Source organism: Excalfactoria chinensis, chromosome 5, assembly GCF_039878825.1.
Source record: "Excalfactoria chinensis isolate bCotChi1 chromosome 5, bCotChi1.hap2, whole genome shotgun sequence".
NCBI lineage: Eukaryota > Metazoa > Chordata > Aves > Galliformes > Phasianidae > Excalfactoria > Excalfactoria chinensis.
This window is the reverse complement of record NC_092829.1, coordinates 56,333,058-56,351,498: the sequence shown is the minus strand read 5'-3', so window position 1 is coordinate 56,351,498 and position 18,441 is coordinate 56,333,058. Positions and strand designations below refer to the sequence as shown.

At 37.3% G+C, this 18,441-nt stretch overlaps 1 protein-coding gene across 3 annotated transcripts in view; it reads left to right on the top strand.

Annotated features, from left to right (window-relative positions):
- Positions 1-18,441, top strand: part of NELL1 (neural EGFL like 1) — a 254,069-nt gene that overhangs the window by 66,914 nt on the left and 168,714 nt on the right. For all 3 annotated transcript variants that reach the window (XM_072337622.1, XM_072337621.1, XM_072337620.1), the window contains exons 11-12: positions 4,574-4,673; positions 12,640-12,768. In XM_072337622.1, the coding sequence (XP_072193723.1) occupies positions 4,574-4,673; positions 12,640-12,768 (229 nt within the window). The remainder of the gene's footprint in view (positions 1-4,573; positions 4,674-12,639; positions 12,769-18,441) is intronic.

Genomic DNA, 18,441 nt, shown 5'->3' with positions numbered 1-18,441 from the left:
CTTGTATGACTAAAAGAAAGAGCTTTGTGCTTAGGGAAATGGCTCCAAAAAACAACCAAAAAAGGTACTGTGTGTGGTTCAATTTCCAGACTTGAAAAACAAGATTTCAAGTTTCAAAAGCTGTTGATCCATGAAAGACGTACAGTAGGAGGCACAGGTCAGCTGTCAGTTTATTAATGTAGAGTGACTTAAAAATGCTGAGGGGAAAAAGTCTTGAGGAGCAGCTCTTTTGTCTGTAAAGGAGAATGTATTTGTAGGTGCATTGATGTCAAGTAGCTGAAGTTAAGATTTCATGCTTCAATTTTTACTTGAAGATACAGTTTTATTTCTTGCATAAGAACCAATTTAAGCTAATGAGGCTTTTGACTTGGATTTGTTGTCTTATAAAATAATACTGATGGATTCATGTGGACCAAAGTTTTTCTTGATCAGTCTGTGAAGAGTTTTTATTTCTGAAAACTAATTCAGACAAAAAAAAAAAAATGTATTTATGTTGCACATCCTCTTAACTGTAAGCACTGATGCTACTGATAGACAGCCATTTACTTACTCAGGTGGAGTCATGCCTGCAAACACTCTCTAGATTAATGCACAAAGAGAAGGTTGGTGTGTAGGTATTTCTAAGAATCACAGAATGGTTGAGGTTAGAAATGACCTCAGGAGGTAACCTGGTTCAGCTTCCCTGGCAAAGTGAGGTGCCCAGGACCACATCAATGTGACTCTTGAAACTATCTAAGGAAAAGACTTTGCAACATATGGGCAACCAGTGTGCTCTGTTATCTGATGTTCAGAGGGAATCTTTTATTTCCTTTTTCTGTTGCTTGTTATCTCTTGTTCTGTCACCAGGCACCACTGGGAAAAGTCTAGATCTGTCTTCTTTTGTACACACTGATAAAACCTACACTGCCCCTCACCCCACTTTGTTTTCTGTAGGCTAAACTGTCCCAAATCTCAGCCTTTTCTCATAGGAGAGATGTTCCAGTCCCTTAATTATCCTAGTGACTCATTACTGCTCAATCCTTAGTTCTTCCATCTCTCTTGTGCATTGGAGAGCCTTCAACTGAACACCATATTCTAGGTGTGGTCTCACCACCAGTGCTAAGCAGAGAATCACCTCTTCTCACCTGCTATCACTACTTTCCCTAATGTTAGCCTTCTGCATAGAGTAGGCATATGATTGGCTTGTGTTTCACTTGGTGCCCACTGGGACCACTCAGGTCCTTTTCTGCCTATCTGCTTTCCAGCTGTGTGTCCTGGATATGCACATACTGGTGCCTGGGTGTAGGGAACTGTTAGGACACAGCTTGCTCTGGTGATTGAGCACCTGGTGAAGGGGTGTGGCTGGCACAGGGAGCACAGGCACATCGTTTGCACCTGTGCTCCCCATGCCACCAGAAGGGGTAGACTTGGGGTGAAGCCACCTGCAGTCATATGAAGACCAGCCACTGAAGGGAGAACTTCTCTTGGATGTAGGCTGCTTCCTGAGAGGAATGCTGCACAGTCAGAGATTCCCCCTCCACCAGTTGGGTCAGTTCAGTTCTTCTTTCTGTATGTGGCTCTTGTCACTTCTTCATAAGCAGAGCACTGGGTCTGTTCCTTCTCAGATGCAGGACTTTGCAGTTTCTGCTGAGGTTCTAGTTGTTGCATTCTTCAGCCTGTTGAGGTCCCTATGGAAAATGCAAGCATATCTGTGATTTGGAAAACTTGTACCTGAGTGCATTCAATGTTTATTCCAGTTTGTGGATTTCACCAATGTGAGAATGTGGCTCATTTGAAGACAAAAGAAAGAAATCTTTAACTTCTGTTGGGTTGGGAGTTTACTGCTGATCAGCTAAAACCTGGCTTGATACCTGTGAATGACTTCATTACTATTCATAACTGGCTGATGTGCGAGAAGATCACAGAATCATCACCAAGGTTGAAAAAGACCTACAAGATCATCCAGTCTAAACATCAAGATATTATTAACTGTTGCTAGAGTGGGGAGTCAGAGTGCCACATGATTTCTAGAGAGATAGATAAGGCTATTTTAACTTTCCAAAAGCTTGACTTTTAAGTTTTTCATGATAGTAAGGAATAATGTCCTACCTATAGTGTTAACTGACATCTCCGTTTGGAACTGAAAGGCTTATCAGCAATAAAAGGGATAACAACCAAAGTGACCTTACTATTATTTTTTGAAGCTAGCCATCTGACACAAGCTGTCCGTAGTTCAAATTTCCATTGCATGTCACTGATTCAGCTTACACCCAGTTCTTTCTTCTTAATGTACTTAGCTTTGTAATTAGGAAAACTTAATTATCTTGTAAATGTTTAATTGCAGATCTCATTCTTTGTAGATTGTACGCCACAGATGGAGCTTTTGACCTAGTCATTCCAGGGAAAAAATGAGGTCTTTTTGATATCTATGTCCTTCCGGATTGTGTGACTATGTATGTGAACTGAGCATAAAAAGTCAGTCATTTTCGTAAGGCAGCCTGAAATGTGAACTACTCTTACTTATGAGTCAATAAAATCTGAAATCTAATGATGGCAGTTCTTGTAATTGGATGTGTACTAGCTTATACCAAATTGATTATAACCCAAAGAATACTCAATATGGAAAGTTTTTTATTATTTTGAAGCTTCTGAATGATGTTTGTTTTCCCAAGAAGCAGATTTTGTAGCAAATTGGAATCTTTAGGGAAATAAAGTCTTAATGATAATTGAGTTAATAGAAATCTTTTTTTTTTTTTTTTTTTTTAAAATCTCCTTCTGATTAAGACAGTGTGATTTTGATTTGAATTTTTAATAACTTCTTGATTTATCCTGCTAGCTTATTTGACTTTAACAATTTCTTTATCTCTTGCCATCCCTTTGACTAGATTGATCATCAGTCAGTGCTTCTTGTTCATATGATGACTTGCTGTACCCCTTTTGCAATTGTCTTGTCTGAGCTTTAATAAGCGATGAGTTATAGCAAGAGCTTTATCCAGCTGGTAGTTTGATAACATGATAGTAAATGATGGCTCGCCATGCCTGATTTTTTTATCACCTTTGTTACTCCAGTTGCACAGGGAACCGTGAGGCATTCTTCCCTTTTGCTTATGGAAATCAGAGCAGGAAATGTAATATGTCCATTAACTTCTCTGCTTGTGCAGGCACTTGCTCTGATGATGTGTGATAGTGTAGGGAATTGTTAGGTTTTTTTTTTGGTTTTTTTTTTTTTTTTTTTTGTTTTTTAATAAAAAACACAAAACAAGGTAAAACAAAAAAATGGATACCTGTTTTTGTTTTGTTTATATTTCTTGGCAGCAAGTTATGCGGCTTGCAGCAAGGACAGCTTTGAAAGCAGGAAAAGACAGCTTGACCTTACTTAGAATTAAGTTTGCAGTTTCTGGAGCAGTCGCTAACAGTGTCAGTAGAATGGTCATTCCCTATGTTTCCTGAAGTTGCTGGGCACCTTGTGCTTTGTTTGTTTGTTTGTAGATCCAGTAGGCATTTTTCATTTGCATTAACTGTGCAGGATCTGGAGTCTGAAGAGATGCAGCTGAAGCAGTGTGGACTTGCTGATGAGGTTAATTAACAGCAAGGTCTTTAGTCTGCCCTGACACCTGAGTTAGTCCTTCAGCATGGTATGGCACAGTGCCTTGTAGACGGGAAAGCAAGCTTCTGGCAAGCTTGAGTGCCTTGCTTCATACTAAATGGACAAATAGATGCTGCCAATGTTTTGTTCAAAGTCATGTATCTAACCCTCAGATTGAGATTGCTTTCTTCAGTAACGTATTTTGTCTTTTTATATGTTTTCCTCTGCTTCCCTAGCCCTAGATACATTTAGGTAATATTTTACATATTTGCTGTGGTCTGTTAGTTTAAAACCATCTTTTTGTTCTGCTATATGAGGCAGCATGAAAAACATTTTGGGAGGAGTGGGGCTAAGTTCATATTAAAAAGATGCGTTGGCAATATAGTAGGCTGTCAGCTTTCTTACTGGAGATTCTAGTCTTTTGGAAAATAAGATGACTCAAGTGTAGACAGTCCTGTGGAATTGCTGGTTTACATACTGTTAAGCAAAAGCCTGTTTGCAAGTGTACTTGCCAGTACACTTGTAGAAGGCATGCTGAAGAAGTAAAGGAGGGTATAGAGCAGGATGGAGTGGAAAAAGGGAGAGGAGAAGGCTACTTTGAGACGAGATGCTAAGAGTCAACTAAACAGAGAGTAGGACAGTGGTTTGGTCTGCATATATGATGAAGCTGAGTTTTCTGAATGGAAAGAAGATGATGTAAAATTATGTCACAAAATCTCCCCAGGTTTGTTCTATGTCAGGTATTTTAGAAAATTCCTACAAGCAACTGGGTATCATTTTTTTCCTCTTTCAATTGTGGACAAAAAAAACCCAACGTTCAACTGCTTTAGATTTTGTAATACTTGAAATAATAATAATAAAATCTATAGCTTGCTCCCTGCTAATTTGCTGTTGTTACTGGAGATTGCCAGAATTGGTAGATGGAGCATTGTGATCCTTTCCCTTGTGTGTGTTTTCACTGTTGTCATTTTTTAAACTTTTCTTTTTAAACTATTATTTATTTTTCAGAATGGAGTTCTGGTAAAGGTAACAGAGACTTGTCCACCACTGAACTGCTCGGAAAATGATCATGTTCTTCCAGAAAACCAATGTTGCAGTGTTTGCAGAGGTAAGCCAGAAACTATGAGTACTTTGAAGGAGTATGTGTTGCTGATTCAACTGGGGGATACGTTGTAAGGGACGATTCCTTTCTAATGATATATTGGGTGCCTCTATAAACTTGAGTCTGTAATTAACCTTCACATAATTCGAGATTGTAATTTTCATTTGGGTACAAGATTTCTCAGATATATGGCTGTAATTGCTCTTACAGAGTGAGAAGAAGTAAAGGAAGGACTGGGGGAGAAAAGGTCTGATATCTCTTATTCCCATTAGGAAGAAATGATTTAAACAAGAGGTATTTTATGTTGCTTGAACTTGCTACTGTGCTGAACATACAGGGCTATAAGCTTTTGGGAACTGACAATTTAAGCTCTTTCTATTTTATAATGACAATAATATTTGAGTTTGATGCATGCTTTGAGGCTGATTTGGTTCTGAACTCTCTCAGTTTATAAGATGAGCTGGACAATTATGAAATCAAAATAGAAAAATAACCCTAGAGTGCAGAATGGCATTTTTCTTCCTTTCTACGGGGGGGGGGTGTTGAGACATAGGTTTCCTTTCATTGTTCTCTTTCATTTCTTGTGAATCCTGGTTGCATGAACAAGCTGTAGCTAACGTCTTCACTGAGGAAGTTCCCTTAAATAAGGAAAACATGAGTTTCACAAGGTTAGAGAACTTGAATAACTTTTCTGCTTTCAGGTGTGTTGTAAGCAATGACCTATTGGGTGTAAGGTATTATGGTCATATCCAAGGAATAATTATCTTATGCTGTTCCATATCTCTCCTATGGCACTGAGACTCGGATAAGCTTAAGAGGGTCTGGTCTCTCAGAGCAGGACTTAGCAACGCACATCAGGAATGTTCAAGGAAGAGGCCTGCCTAGTGAAGGTGAAATATTTCCAGGCTTAGATGGTTATCGCAGAGCCTGCTGGCTTGCTTACCTGTATGTGAATTCCTCCAGGGAGCTTTGTAGATGCCAATGGAGGAGTTTTGAATCTGTCCCTTAGCCAGTAAAAAATAATTAATAAACACGTGTAGTTAAATATTTACTAAAGCCTTGAACTTACAAGCATATGCATGTGGTTGCAGGGGTCAGCACATCTGAGACGGTTTGCTGGATGATGGACTAAGAATATACACATTAATTTTTTAAAGCACTTTCTAGAAACATCTGTAACTACTTAAGCAAGCACTAAATGTTACTTCTCTGTCCCTCAGAGGGCTCGGTATCTTAATGATGCTTCTTAACAGATGGCCCAGTTTGATGTTGTGTAGCACTGAAAAAATTAGCTTCATTACTTTAGAAAGCACTAGAAATCTGAAAGCTTCAAAGTTGATGAAAGATGAGTTCTAGAATTATTCAATTCTGCATTATTGCTAATGATAGGTACTCCTTTTAGATATTCATCCCCAAACTGGTTTCTATTATTTATTAAATAACATGAATATCTAGACTTGTGGGATGGTCTCCAGAGGCAGAGGAAGGAATTGTACTTCTGCTCCTTATGAAGTCTGATAGACAGTGCTTTCAAAACGATACATCAAACTTCTATGTCTGTTCTGCTTTAGCTGACTACTAAAGCAATTCATTTTCTTTTCTAATTTCATCTTGTCTAATTCAAATTCTTTTCCAAATTATGCATAAAGATATGATTAGTTTTGTCAACTTTATAAAGCAATAAATTGGAGTTGGCACTCCTAAGTCTTTCTTTTTAATATACATGTATCTTGAGTTAGAATACATGCTTGATGTTTTTTGTCTCTGTCCCATGTGATCCAAATTAATAGCGAATAATTTTAGTGTATCAAGCACATATATATGTGTGTATGTATGTGTATAAGGCTATTGATTTTTTTGGCGTGGGTTTTTTCATACAAACAAGTGTGCTCTGATATGGCAAACAGGCCAGAGTTGAGAAAGAATAGAAAGCTGCTCTGTTTTGGAGTAATGACTTCCTTAAGAGACAGTGTTCATCTTTAACTGCCCAAGAAAAAGTAGTGAGGAAGAAATACAGTGGCAAATATAGCAATTAGCAGTGAGTGCTGTTTGGGCCATTTGCAGATAATGTGCAGATTCTACTTTGTGTGTGTGATGGCAGAGATAATACTTTTTTTTTGCATTTAGCTGTAGCAGGCAGCAGGGTGATTAATAAATCTTTACTAGTAATATTAAATTAGATGTTTAATTCTGTGCAAAGTTCATTACACACTATGGACAGGTTTTGTTTTGTATCCTTTCTTTCTTTATATCAGGCTTTGCTTTCTTAAGTATTCAAATGTTGGAAAGTGGAAAGCTTCTGATGAATTTCATGTTCTGCAGAGTTATAAAATGCCTCTGATGCATTTCAAACAACAATGCAACAGTAGGTTTTCAGCCTTTGTTTTCATAGTGTGGCAGCAAAGGAATTCCAGATTAATAAAAGAATGAGGGCCAACAGTAGGGAAAACAAGAAACAGAAATATGGAGACTTCATGATGCTGTGATATAACACTATGCACACTTCAAGGATCTCTAATATCTACCACAGTAATAGCTAACTGCTTACAATAGAGTATGCAAGACAAAAACAAAAAACCCAGTATAAGAAACTGTGATATTGATGGTAGTGGAAATCATGAATCAACAGACTGAGTTGAATAATGTACATGGCTGACAGGCTTCCTAGGTAGCCATTATGTGTAAATGATTAGAAAAGTAAAACAGGTGAATGAGACCTTTTCATCCTCAGATTTGATACATGTTAGTTTATAACACTAGTATATGACTGCTGAAAGCTGATTTCTGGGTTCCAGTAAAAGAATAGAATTGTAGAATGGCTTATGATGAAGGAGACCTTGTTGATCATTGAATTCCAACCCCCCTGCTATGGGCAGGGTTGCCAGCCATTAGATCAGGCTGCCCACAACCCCATCCAGCCTGGCCTCGAATGCCTTCAGAGATGAGGCGCCCACATCTTCTCTGGGGAACCAGTTCTGGCCAACTTGCTCTAGCTGTCATGTTCAGCCTGTGTTTAAAACAGTTGTTTGATGTATATAGCAAAGTAGACATAGAATGGAAGAACTTTGCTGTATAACGACAGCTGTTGTGGTTTAACGTACTTGAATATAAAAACAGGCCTCAACAGATCCCTATATAGGATCTATCCATGAATATAATGTACCGCATATTGTTTTACCATGGATCTTCCACATAAAGCCGTATTGTCTGTTTATTTATTAAGCTCTCTTTCAGACTTGCAGAAAGTTAATTGCAAAATATTAAAAAACATTTGTGTGCTAAAATGTATTTTTACTACTTCTTTTTTGCAAATCACTCATTTTTTTTCTTATAGCATGCCTATTACATTTTTATGGCCCAGGGACAAATGTAAAACAAAAAACAGTGTCATGAAAGTTTTGTTGTTCCCTTCAGCTGTTTTCCTCCTTGCCAAAGACAGTGTATAATTTTGAAAGAGTGGATTTTTCTTCTCCTTTCAATGAGTGATTCAAGTAAATTTCATGAGAATTGTTCTGTTATGCTCATGATTTTGATATGTTAGGACAGCCTCAATAATATCCCTAGCTCCTTCCGTCAGACTCTCCCTAAATGAGAGGGTGTGAGGAAATAATGAAGTATCAAGAGCTGGTTTCCCGCAGAAAGTAATGTTTATTTGCTATCCTGTGATGTGCTTTGGCTGGTAGATTTGGATTGACTGCTGACACTGATTTAGCAGGAAGTGGAGGATCCTACAGATAAGCTGAAGGATGCATTTTACTTCTGGAACAGAATTATAATCTAAAAATGGTGGCTTCTGCTATGCTCGCTTGTACTGCTTTGTTTTGTGCTAAGGGGATTTCAGTTATTTCACTTAAAGCATGAGAACGCTCTTCAATTAACATACTCCCCATCTCTCTCTGTCTAGCAAGCTTGGGCTTTGCTTTTTCAGAACTCAAATAGTTCTCTCGTGTTTCTGTGAAGTACGTGTTATTTCAAGGTTTTATTTTTATGAAGATTTAACGGTGGTTGATAACTATGTATTGCAAGTAATACATATTTATCACCGTATTTGGGATTTAAAAGACCTTTGTTTGCAAAAGAGAAAGGAAAATATTTAGAATCTTGCTGGGATGTGCAGTACAATTATTCTAATGCACAGAAATAAACAGCGTTTAATAAGATCTGCAGTCAAATAGCAGCTTGAAAGAATTTATGAAGTCACTCTTTTATGTCAGACCACTGAGTTCTGGGACCTCAGACTCGGGAGGCATAAAAACTGCTGTTCAAAGTGCTTCATTGCTCATGACTCGTTTTATAAGCCGATTCAGATAGTGAAAGGACATAATTGTTAGCGCATATTTTATTACTTCCTGTGAGGTGTTTCCCAGATTTTACTTTACGTGTTTACATAGTATCTGTGGAGCTAAACCATAAGAATCTAAAAGATTCTGAGGGTGAAATGACCTTAATCCTTTTAAACATGGCTAGTGCTATTAATGGAGGCATCACCAGCATTGTTTTAGAAGCCTCTGACGTGTGAAACAGTGAAAGTCTGGATTGCTGTAGGGTAGCTTTTTGAACAGCAAGAAAGCGGAGGGGGGGTTACAGTTTCTCAAGAGAACAGGTAGGGGAAGGAGTGCAGAAAGCATTACAGATGTTACAAGGAAACCCTCAGAAATCTGGGAGGTTCATCAGTGTGAGGATACGTATGTAGGGTATGTTTGACTGCAGCCATACTTTTTAGTGAATTGTTGCATTCTTGGATCAGCAATTAAACCAAGTTCCCAAATATAGTTGGTCCTTAAAAAGACAAATGAACCTTGATGTTATCACAAAACAGTTTAACACGCTGCTTTGGAAAAGCAGATTTGGGGAATTGGAATGTGAAGATATTGAGAAGCCTGGAAGAAAAAAAAGAGGGCAATGATTGGGTGCCCCAAATAGAATGAATGTTTAATTTTAGATAATCTGACTTGGGAGCAGTAAACTGTGCAATTTCTGATGGTACACAAGTGATAGTTTCGTGTCTGGCATCATGAAAATTGACCTCTTTCACAGTTGGTTTGGTACATTTAGGGATGGTAGTTCTGCAGTCAGATATTGCAGATGGAAAGATATGAATGATGTTGTTAAGGAAAATATGAGCAAACATTTCTGCAGCCTTGATAAGGAAGAGACTAATGTTATTAGAAATATTTGGGCAAGGAACAGAGGTCACAGTGCCCATAAAAAATCTAAACACGCTCTTCAATATTTAATTCCCCCATTGGTAGTATCGCAAATGGTTTTTGAAGGGCTGTTGTGAACATTCATGACTGTGTGTGCATGTGGGGGGAAACGGTTTCTGACATCTGTTCTGAATGCATTTATCTGTAATTTTAATTCATGCACATTTGCCTTGTCATCTGTGTTGGCCTGAAATTAGCTTAGATTATCAGAACTATTTAAGAATTTCTGTGCTTCTGTCAAATGCTCTCCAATTGCCTGCTTGCTCACATGTGATGATTCTATTTTAAGGCTTGTATTTAGAGAGGTGCTGAATGTCTCAGATAAGACTTGGCTGAATATTCTGAAATCTCAGTAATTCATTTATTTTCACCCGGGCAATTGTAACGCGTGCCCTCTGCTAGCTGCCATGCACAGCTGGTTGGCATTCAGAGATACTACTGCAGTATCATCAGGTGGTTTTGCCATTTGTGTAGGTATTATAAGGAGCCTTCTAGATCATTTCATAGTCAGGAACAAATAAATATCAGATGTTCATTTTCTTTTGCATTCTGTTTGCTTGAGGGTGAGTAGTTGCTCCCATCAATAGACCGTCCCGTTAGTGCTTAGGGCCCTTGCTTCTTAGTCAGGAGTATAAGCAAAGCATTAGCCAAACAGCAGCCCTAGATATCTTCCAGACTTTTGCTGAATATGAATGAATTTTAGTGTTTACCTGAATTAGTCATTGAGTTGGATGTGAAGGTGTGAATAACACAGGTAGCTTTTTTTTTTTTTTTTTTTCTGCTTTACAGTCAAAATCTTAAGTGGTCTTTACTTCCTAGAAAAGCAAGGCAAACACTCAGACCCAATATGAGCTGCCAATAATAGATAGCATTTTGCCTTCAAAACCTTCACTGGAGAGAATGTAGACCAAGGTCTAAGAAATACAAGACTGCTTCCTGGATATGTGCCTGTTAGTTCTTTTGAAGTGTTAGATGTGTGTCTTCATAGTGGGGGGGAAAAAAGCACTTGCAAGAACCTCTGATTCAATGGTATGTGTACTCTGACAGAAGCACAGCGAGCCCTTACAATTCTATACCATCATGCACATTTTCCTGCTAGTTAACCTTAAATGACATTTGTTTTGTAAAAGCTTGAAAGCATACAGCACCACGCGTGCTCTTAAAAGAAAAGGTTTGCTGCTTTCTGCTTATGAAGATGTAGAACAAATTTTTTGAAATGCCTTGGGTTGAGCCTCTTTCGGTTCACACTTTTAAAAGGCAGGAAATGGTGTTTCATAGGTCTTTTATAGTACTAAAAGCTAACGCAATCTAGAAAAGTAGGTTCCATTATCATATATTCCTAACAAGAGGAGAACAGTGCAAAGTTTCTTAGAGCCTATATTCACACAATTTATTCCTAGAACTGGAGCATTACTTTCTTCCTCGTGTGTGCTCGTTTAAGTTTTGAAGCTTGAAAATAAGAGAGTCTTGTTCTGAATGGAGAATCAGACTAGAAACTGAGACAGTTAATCTCGAATACAGACCATAATAAGGGAATTAATGCAAGACCAGATTTTCTAGAGTGGGCTTTAAAAGTAACTTAATAAAGGTACCTCTGTGGATCCTGGATGGATAATCAGATAAATCATATGTTCTGTTGAATTGCAGAGGTGGTAAATGAACAGTGAATAATTCTTAAGAATACGACAGAGGAAATTGTTCTTGGGAGAAAGTCCTGTTAGAAATGAATGGTTGATCTGGGACTCAGAACTTGTGATGTAAATTTACCAGGAGATCATCCTGTTGGCTACTTACAGGTATTAAAGTTGCCAAGAAATTGCCACGTGATTAAAGATTGAGTAAAAGAGAGCCTAGTATCATTTTTCTTTTGTTGTTTCTTGGTGCAGAAAGTGATATAAGGACTATTGTAATGAAAACACATAGTGAAAAATGAAATCTGTTTTTAAAGGTTGGGATGAGAAGGAAAAAGTTGTGTGTATTTTTTATCGTGGTTTATCATCACCTAAAGTTGATCAGCTGTGTCTCTCAAGTTCCAGCACAGTAGTAGTAATCTGCACTAAAATGAAATGCACTATTTTATAGTGACTAGTGTTACACACTGATATGTTATATAGGCTCTTAGTTGCAGTATCTACTACTAATAATTAAACACATTAATACTGTGTTCAAAGGATTATTATTATTCTAAAGGAACAGAAAATAGCCTGGAATGACATGGTATCAGGGGAAACAGTGAAAAAAAAATATTAAAGAAAACAACAAACAAAACAACAAACAAGTTGTCTCTTGGATAATATCCAGAATTTTAACAGAATAGAAACGATGCTTAGAGATGATAAATTGGATGCTGAATATTTTATTTTATTTTATTTTATTTTATTTTATTTTATTTTATTTTATTTTATTTTATTTTATTTTATTTTATTTTATTTTATGCCAGTTAAAAAAGTATATAAAGTGCATAGATTCTGTAAGAGACTAATGTATTGCCATGATTTTTATCCTCTGAAGTTGTCTTTTTTTCCTTACCAAAGCCAGCCAGACAACTACATGTTTGGAGAGGAAAAAGAAAAAGGGCTTTACTTGAGTATGGTTTGATCGAGGACTCAAAAAAGCCTGCGTGTACCAAATTTGATTATGGAGTGAATTTCTAACGTATAACATACTAAAGCTTTCAAGAGATTAATGTGGTCAATGTAAATATTAACCTTAATACCTGAAATAAGCACGTTTTAATACCTATTTGCATGTTCCTTGTATTTCAGGCCATAACTTCTGCGCAGAAGGACACAGATGTGGTGAAAATTCAGAGTGTAAAAACTGGAACACAAAGGCTACTTGTGAATGCAAGAATGGTTATCTCTCTGTCCAGGGGGACTCCGCATACTGTGAAGGTAAAAAAAATATTGAAAGACCTGCTCCCTTAGTCATAACATAGTCAGAAAAATAGTATTAAACAAATGGTCAAAGAATTAATTCCATTGCAAAGTTGAATTTTGTGATAGTGAATATCACTTTTCAAAATGGGTCCTTTTTGAATGTATGAATTTGAGATGATCAAAAAGGGAGGAATTGGTGCTGGACTATTCAGCATATCTGTTGTTCTCCTTCATTGATGCATTCTTGTTTTGGCACGCTATGGTCATGCTGTCATGACAACTTCCAATACACCACTTTTCAAATGCTATAACCTCCCCTGTAAAATGTTTTCTAGAGAGTAACATCGGTATAAGATGCATTAAACTTAGGAAGTATTATGTATTCTGCTGGCAATCATGAGAAAAGTTAGCGCGAAGAAGGGATATGGAGACTTGAACATAGAAATGGTGATCTGCTGTATTTCCTGGTGTACTTCTGTGGACCAGGTACTGGTCTGAAATGGTCTTCCTATGATACAGGACTGTAGCTGAGCTACTTCTGTTGGTGTACAGGGAAGGGTGCAATGGGGTGTTATTCTCCTTTTTGTTTTTCTGTGTTTTCCGTAGCTTGCCATTATTTTTAGCAATGATCTACATATTAGAAAATGAATTGATTAATCAACATGCAGTGCATTTCTTTCTGCTTTTGCCTAGAAGGCTTTTTTTAGTGCTCTTGTGTATTAGTCTACAGTATTTAATCTTTTGGCCATCATAGGAAGTTTCAGAACTACTTTTCAGAACTACAAAAAACTATTCCCCAAGGTTTTTCATCTAGTGTTACTAGTGATGGGATGGGCATCTTTTGACAAGCTTTTAAAGTACATGAAGAATTGGATGACAGGATGAAAGGATAAAAGAGGTGCACGTGGACTGGGTATAAATAATTCTACATTGATAAAAAATACTTAAGTGAACAGGACAGCTTTAAACAGTTCATAAAGCTATTTGGTAACTTGTTTTTAGAAATCTTGTGGCATTTAGTCAGTTCTCTGCTGTAAAGGAAACTGTTGATCACAGCCTGAACCTCTGATTAACCATCTGAGGCAAGTGATGCTTCAGCTGTGGGGGCACAGGTGAAGGTAATTCAGTTGTGCTCCTGGAAGGGGGTGGAGCTTGACCATATAAAGGCTGACCACCGTTAAGTTAGCATCTCTTTCTGGAGATTTCTGTCTGGAGTTTTTGTGATGAGCCTCCTCAACATTGGTCAGCATCCATCTTGACTGAAAGCCTCAGCATTGGTGAGTCTTTGTTTAGATACCCTCCGGCTATTTACTCTGTAATTACAACTATACACTTGTATTATTCCAACTATACATCTGCAAACAGAAGTTTGACTGTTCCTGCATATGCGCGTTCAGTGACTGCGAAAACAATTGATACATTTCTTTTGGAAGGCAGGCAGCAGCGAGACCATTTCTCATACGTTTTTTCCTACAAATAGTATGAGAACTGCTATATGAGGGTACTACAAGGTCTGTGCAGAAAACAACAAACAGTTTCAAGGCTCCTTGTCAGCCACAATGAGGAACTGAGTACTTGTTCTTTTTTTCCTTTTTAAGTGCAAGCCATGTGCAGTGCTCTTATTAATCTAGCAGCAGAATGTCTATTTTCCTTTTTCTCTATGGCGGAAGTTTAAAAACCTTGCATCAAGTAACTTTGGTGATGTTGACAGTACCTTGGTAGTGTTACTGGTTAGGTAAGAAATGAGCTTGAGGAAGAAATTAGCTTGAATTTGTATATGGCCTGTGTGGCATTGAATCTTGAAAGGGCAAGTCAAATCCCTGACTTCTTGTATGTATGAATGAAGCATGATAGAACCAAATAAATCCAGCTTTCTGAGATAGTGATAGAGGAAAGAGGATTTCTAGGTGTTAAAAAGTTCTAAATTTGCTAGATGGAGAATAGTTCTTAGAAGATGATATCAAGAAGAGAGAGGTATTCAACAAGTGCAGCTACAGAGTGACAGAATGGTTAGCCAAAAGGTAACTTCTTCCAGCCCCGTAAAGGATTTTCTTTCACTCCTTAGAATAATGCTTTTCTGCAAAATTGCTTTATATGCCCCTCTAATTTCACCTATCTCATCTGTGTTTTATCTGCTAAATAGAATAATCTCATAGTTGGCTGTATAATGTTCTTGAAGAAATGGTAAAACTGTTATTTAAATCAGTGAGATCATAGACATGCATCTAAAGGCAGAATCTGTTGATGTTGGTATAGTGGAGTAGTGGATTTCTGTGTGTACTGTGTAAGAACTGAATGCATGAAACACCTGAACAAGAAGTAAAACCCACGCAAAATATCAGTGGAAGCAAGAAAGATGCTTCTGTAGTTCTGGTTTTGCCTTTGTCATTCTTATGCCCTTAAACTTAAAAGGCACATGAGATTACAGTTTTGAGACAGTGAGATTAAACTAGTTTGCACTTAAGATGCCTTCCTGTAGTGGCACTTGAGTTCAGAATGCTTTGGATCTTGATATTTTCCAGATTTCTTATTTCTGCCATTGTGACTTGGAACACTTGTGTGCATGAGTTCTAATGGATGGTGTTACTTTATGGTTGTTCTTGCTTACTCTTAAGCTTTATTCTGGTGTATTGATGAACCTTCTGGGCGCCATTTTGATCTTGCAAGGTATCTGACAAATTGCATTTGAGATAGCTTTGCTTTTGTTTATTTATTTGGAAAATAAATTACAAAAATAACCCTGAGAGGCTCTTATAGTCCATTCCAAGTGACTACTCTTTAAGCAGTTACCAGCTCTTCATGTCAGAATGTACAGATGAATAGTTATTCACTATTAGAAATAATGTAAGTGTTTTTAAGGAAGATCGTTTCTGAAAATGAATGCATGAAGCATTGATGATGAAAGCAGAGATCTGCTTTTATAGACATATATTTAAAAACAGAAAAGTGTTCTTTTTGGTCCATTGACATGTTTTTTACATTCAAGATGTAATTAAAGCATTTGCCATTTGCAGAACAATGTATAGAAATATGTCTGTTAGCCATTTTGGCTGAGTTTTAACCACGGATGAGATACTTAGGCACAAGTGTTAAACCAGTGTTTTCCTTCAGTCACATGGATAAATTCTGGTAACTGCACAGATAACCAGAGTCTCTTACTGATATGACATGCAGCTATGACTTCTTGGAACACCATTTGAGTCTCTGTCACATTGATCCTTCATGACATGATAAATGATGTAGAGGAGATGAGCAAATATACTTTACTTTTTAAAAGCCAGGCTGCTTCACAGTCTGGGACTACTACACAAATATCAACAGGACTGTCCTAAAGGTGGAAGGAGAAGGGAAGGTTTTGGCAAATGAATGGTCTGGATTCTCAGAGATGAAATGAGGAAAATGAAGCCAAATTGATTAAAATTCATGCTTGTGACTAGCACAACTATCCTTGCCTTCTAGATGCTAAGAAACAAAGAGCTGTGTCTTCTAAAGAGAAATTGATGAGATTCTGCTGTGTGTTTCCCAGTGAAGAGCAAAAGCAAGAATTACTGTTTTTTTTCCCTCCCTGTTTCAGTTTTGTTCTGTACTACTTTCTAGCTTGATATTCTGACAGCCTTTTTCTGCCTGCAAAGTTATGCTGGTACAAAAGTGATTATTACCTAATTGTGGTTGGATTCTGATTCATTGTGAGAGCTGCTTAAATCTTAAGTGGGATGAATCTCCCTGTTAGGATAAATGCATGTCTATTCTTGCTGACAAGAATGCATCAAACAAAATTAGTATTAATATTCTTTGCTTCATGCAGAGCTAATCATACCCCCAGGAGGCATCTAGTATAAGTGATACAGTAGCCACAAGAAGTCCTGTCATGCTACAAAGAGGTATTTTTTTCCTTTCTAGTTTACCGGTGACACCCCAGAACATTCTTGTCATAATGGATATAACGTAGAAAAGGATCCATTGACTCAAGTGAACCTACAAGATTAATATTCTCAGTATAATGTTGTAGCGTTTTATTTCCCCGTATGCTGTAGTAGGATGACACACTCTCTAGGGTATCTTCCAGTTGTTGGTGTAATGAATATAAAGCTATTTTACAAGAACATAAAGAAAACTTCTGTGTCAGAAGCAGCTCTTTAGGTGGTGTTTACGACAGAAATCTGGGTTGAGGCTGCTTTCCCTTAAAAAAGGCCAAAAAATTTTAAGGCCAGATGTACTGTTGAGAATGTCTGGTACTGCTTCCCCCATCATCCCCTTTTTTCTTTACTGGTTAAGCTGTTAATGACCTGAGATCTGTGAAGAATGCATTTCTGTGAGATTAATTCAAGCAGCATTGTTAGTTTCCTTATATGCTCTCTTAAGGTCACTGCACTGATGTTACTTCAGCATAAGGAGTTCGCAAGATAAACACCTTAATGTTTGTGTGAAATATTGTATTTTTTGTCCTGATAGCATGCTCTAGGATCCCTCATGACTTTAATTCAGAGGGAAACTTCAGACTTAGTCACTTATTCCTCTCCTCTGTCTGGAACATTTTATCTTAATTTGTCGTTGTGAAATTATTGCACATTATTGCTCTTTTCAAAAATGTCACATAAGCTGTGAAATACTATCTGAAGACTGAGTGCTTTGCAGAGAAACCTGCTCAGTTTGTAGTTTCAGAGATCTTCTTGGATTAACAGGTTCTGGGGACATGACATAAAGATGAATAGTTTTGATAATCTTCATCAAGAAAATCTTATTCAGCTTACTTAAATGAGTGGCAACAAAACTTCCTAGGAGTATCACTGGACTGATAGTTTCTACTTCTGTTGTGTTAGTTATCTTCACCAACCTGATGTGTTGTAACAATTATTGGCAGAATCTATGGAGAATGACGCAATGTTATTTTTCTTATAAATTGTTTCTCCTTTTATAGTAAGCTAAATAGTACTGTTATAGCTACTGCTCAGTGTTGTGATAAAGCACGCCTATAGAAATAGGCTGTATGCAAACTTTTTTGATGCGAGTTCAAGTTAATCCATAATATTCCATTTCCTACAGAATATTTTTGAAATCAGTAGGAAACATATGTGTGCATTTCCTACTAACTGATTTTCATATATTTTGTATGTATGTATGTTGGGAGGTTTAGATTATATATTAGGAGGAAGTTTTTCACTCAGAGGGTGGTGATGCACTGGAACAGGTTGCCCAAGGATGCTGTGGATGCCCCATCCCTGGAGGCATTGAAGGCCAGGCTGGATGTTGGTGGTTGGTGACCCTGCACATAACAGGGGGGTTGAAACAAGATGATCACTGTGGTCCTTTTCAACCCAGGCCATTCTGTGATTCTATGTTATGTATGTATATGAAAGAAACGATAAGATAAGGATAAGTGTTTTTTTTTTTTGGGGGGGGAGAAAAAAACCATAACAGAACCAAAAACTCAATCTTACAAGAAATGCATGTTTTGTTTTTTAACCTGAAGTTTCTATTACCTTTTTAGATCACTTGTCTACCTGTGCAGTGAATCATTAAATATTTAATTCTGAAAATTGAAGATTGTCTGTACTTAAGTAGATGCTACATTCTGACTGCATATCGCACCTTTCTTGATTAGTGTGTTCTTCTATATGAGTTCACGATTACAAGGTTAGGTATAAATAAAAAAATTAACATACACTTAACATGTAATTAATCTTTTGT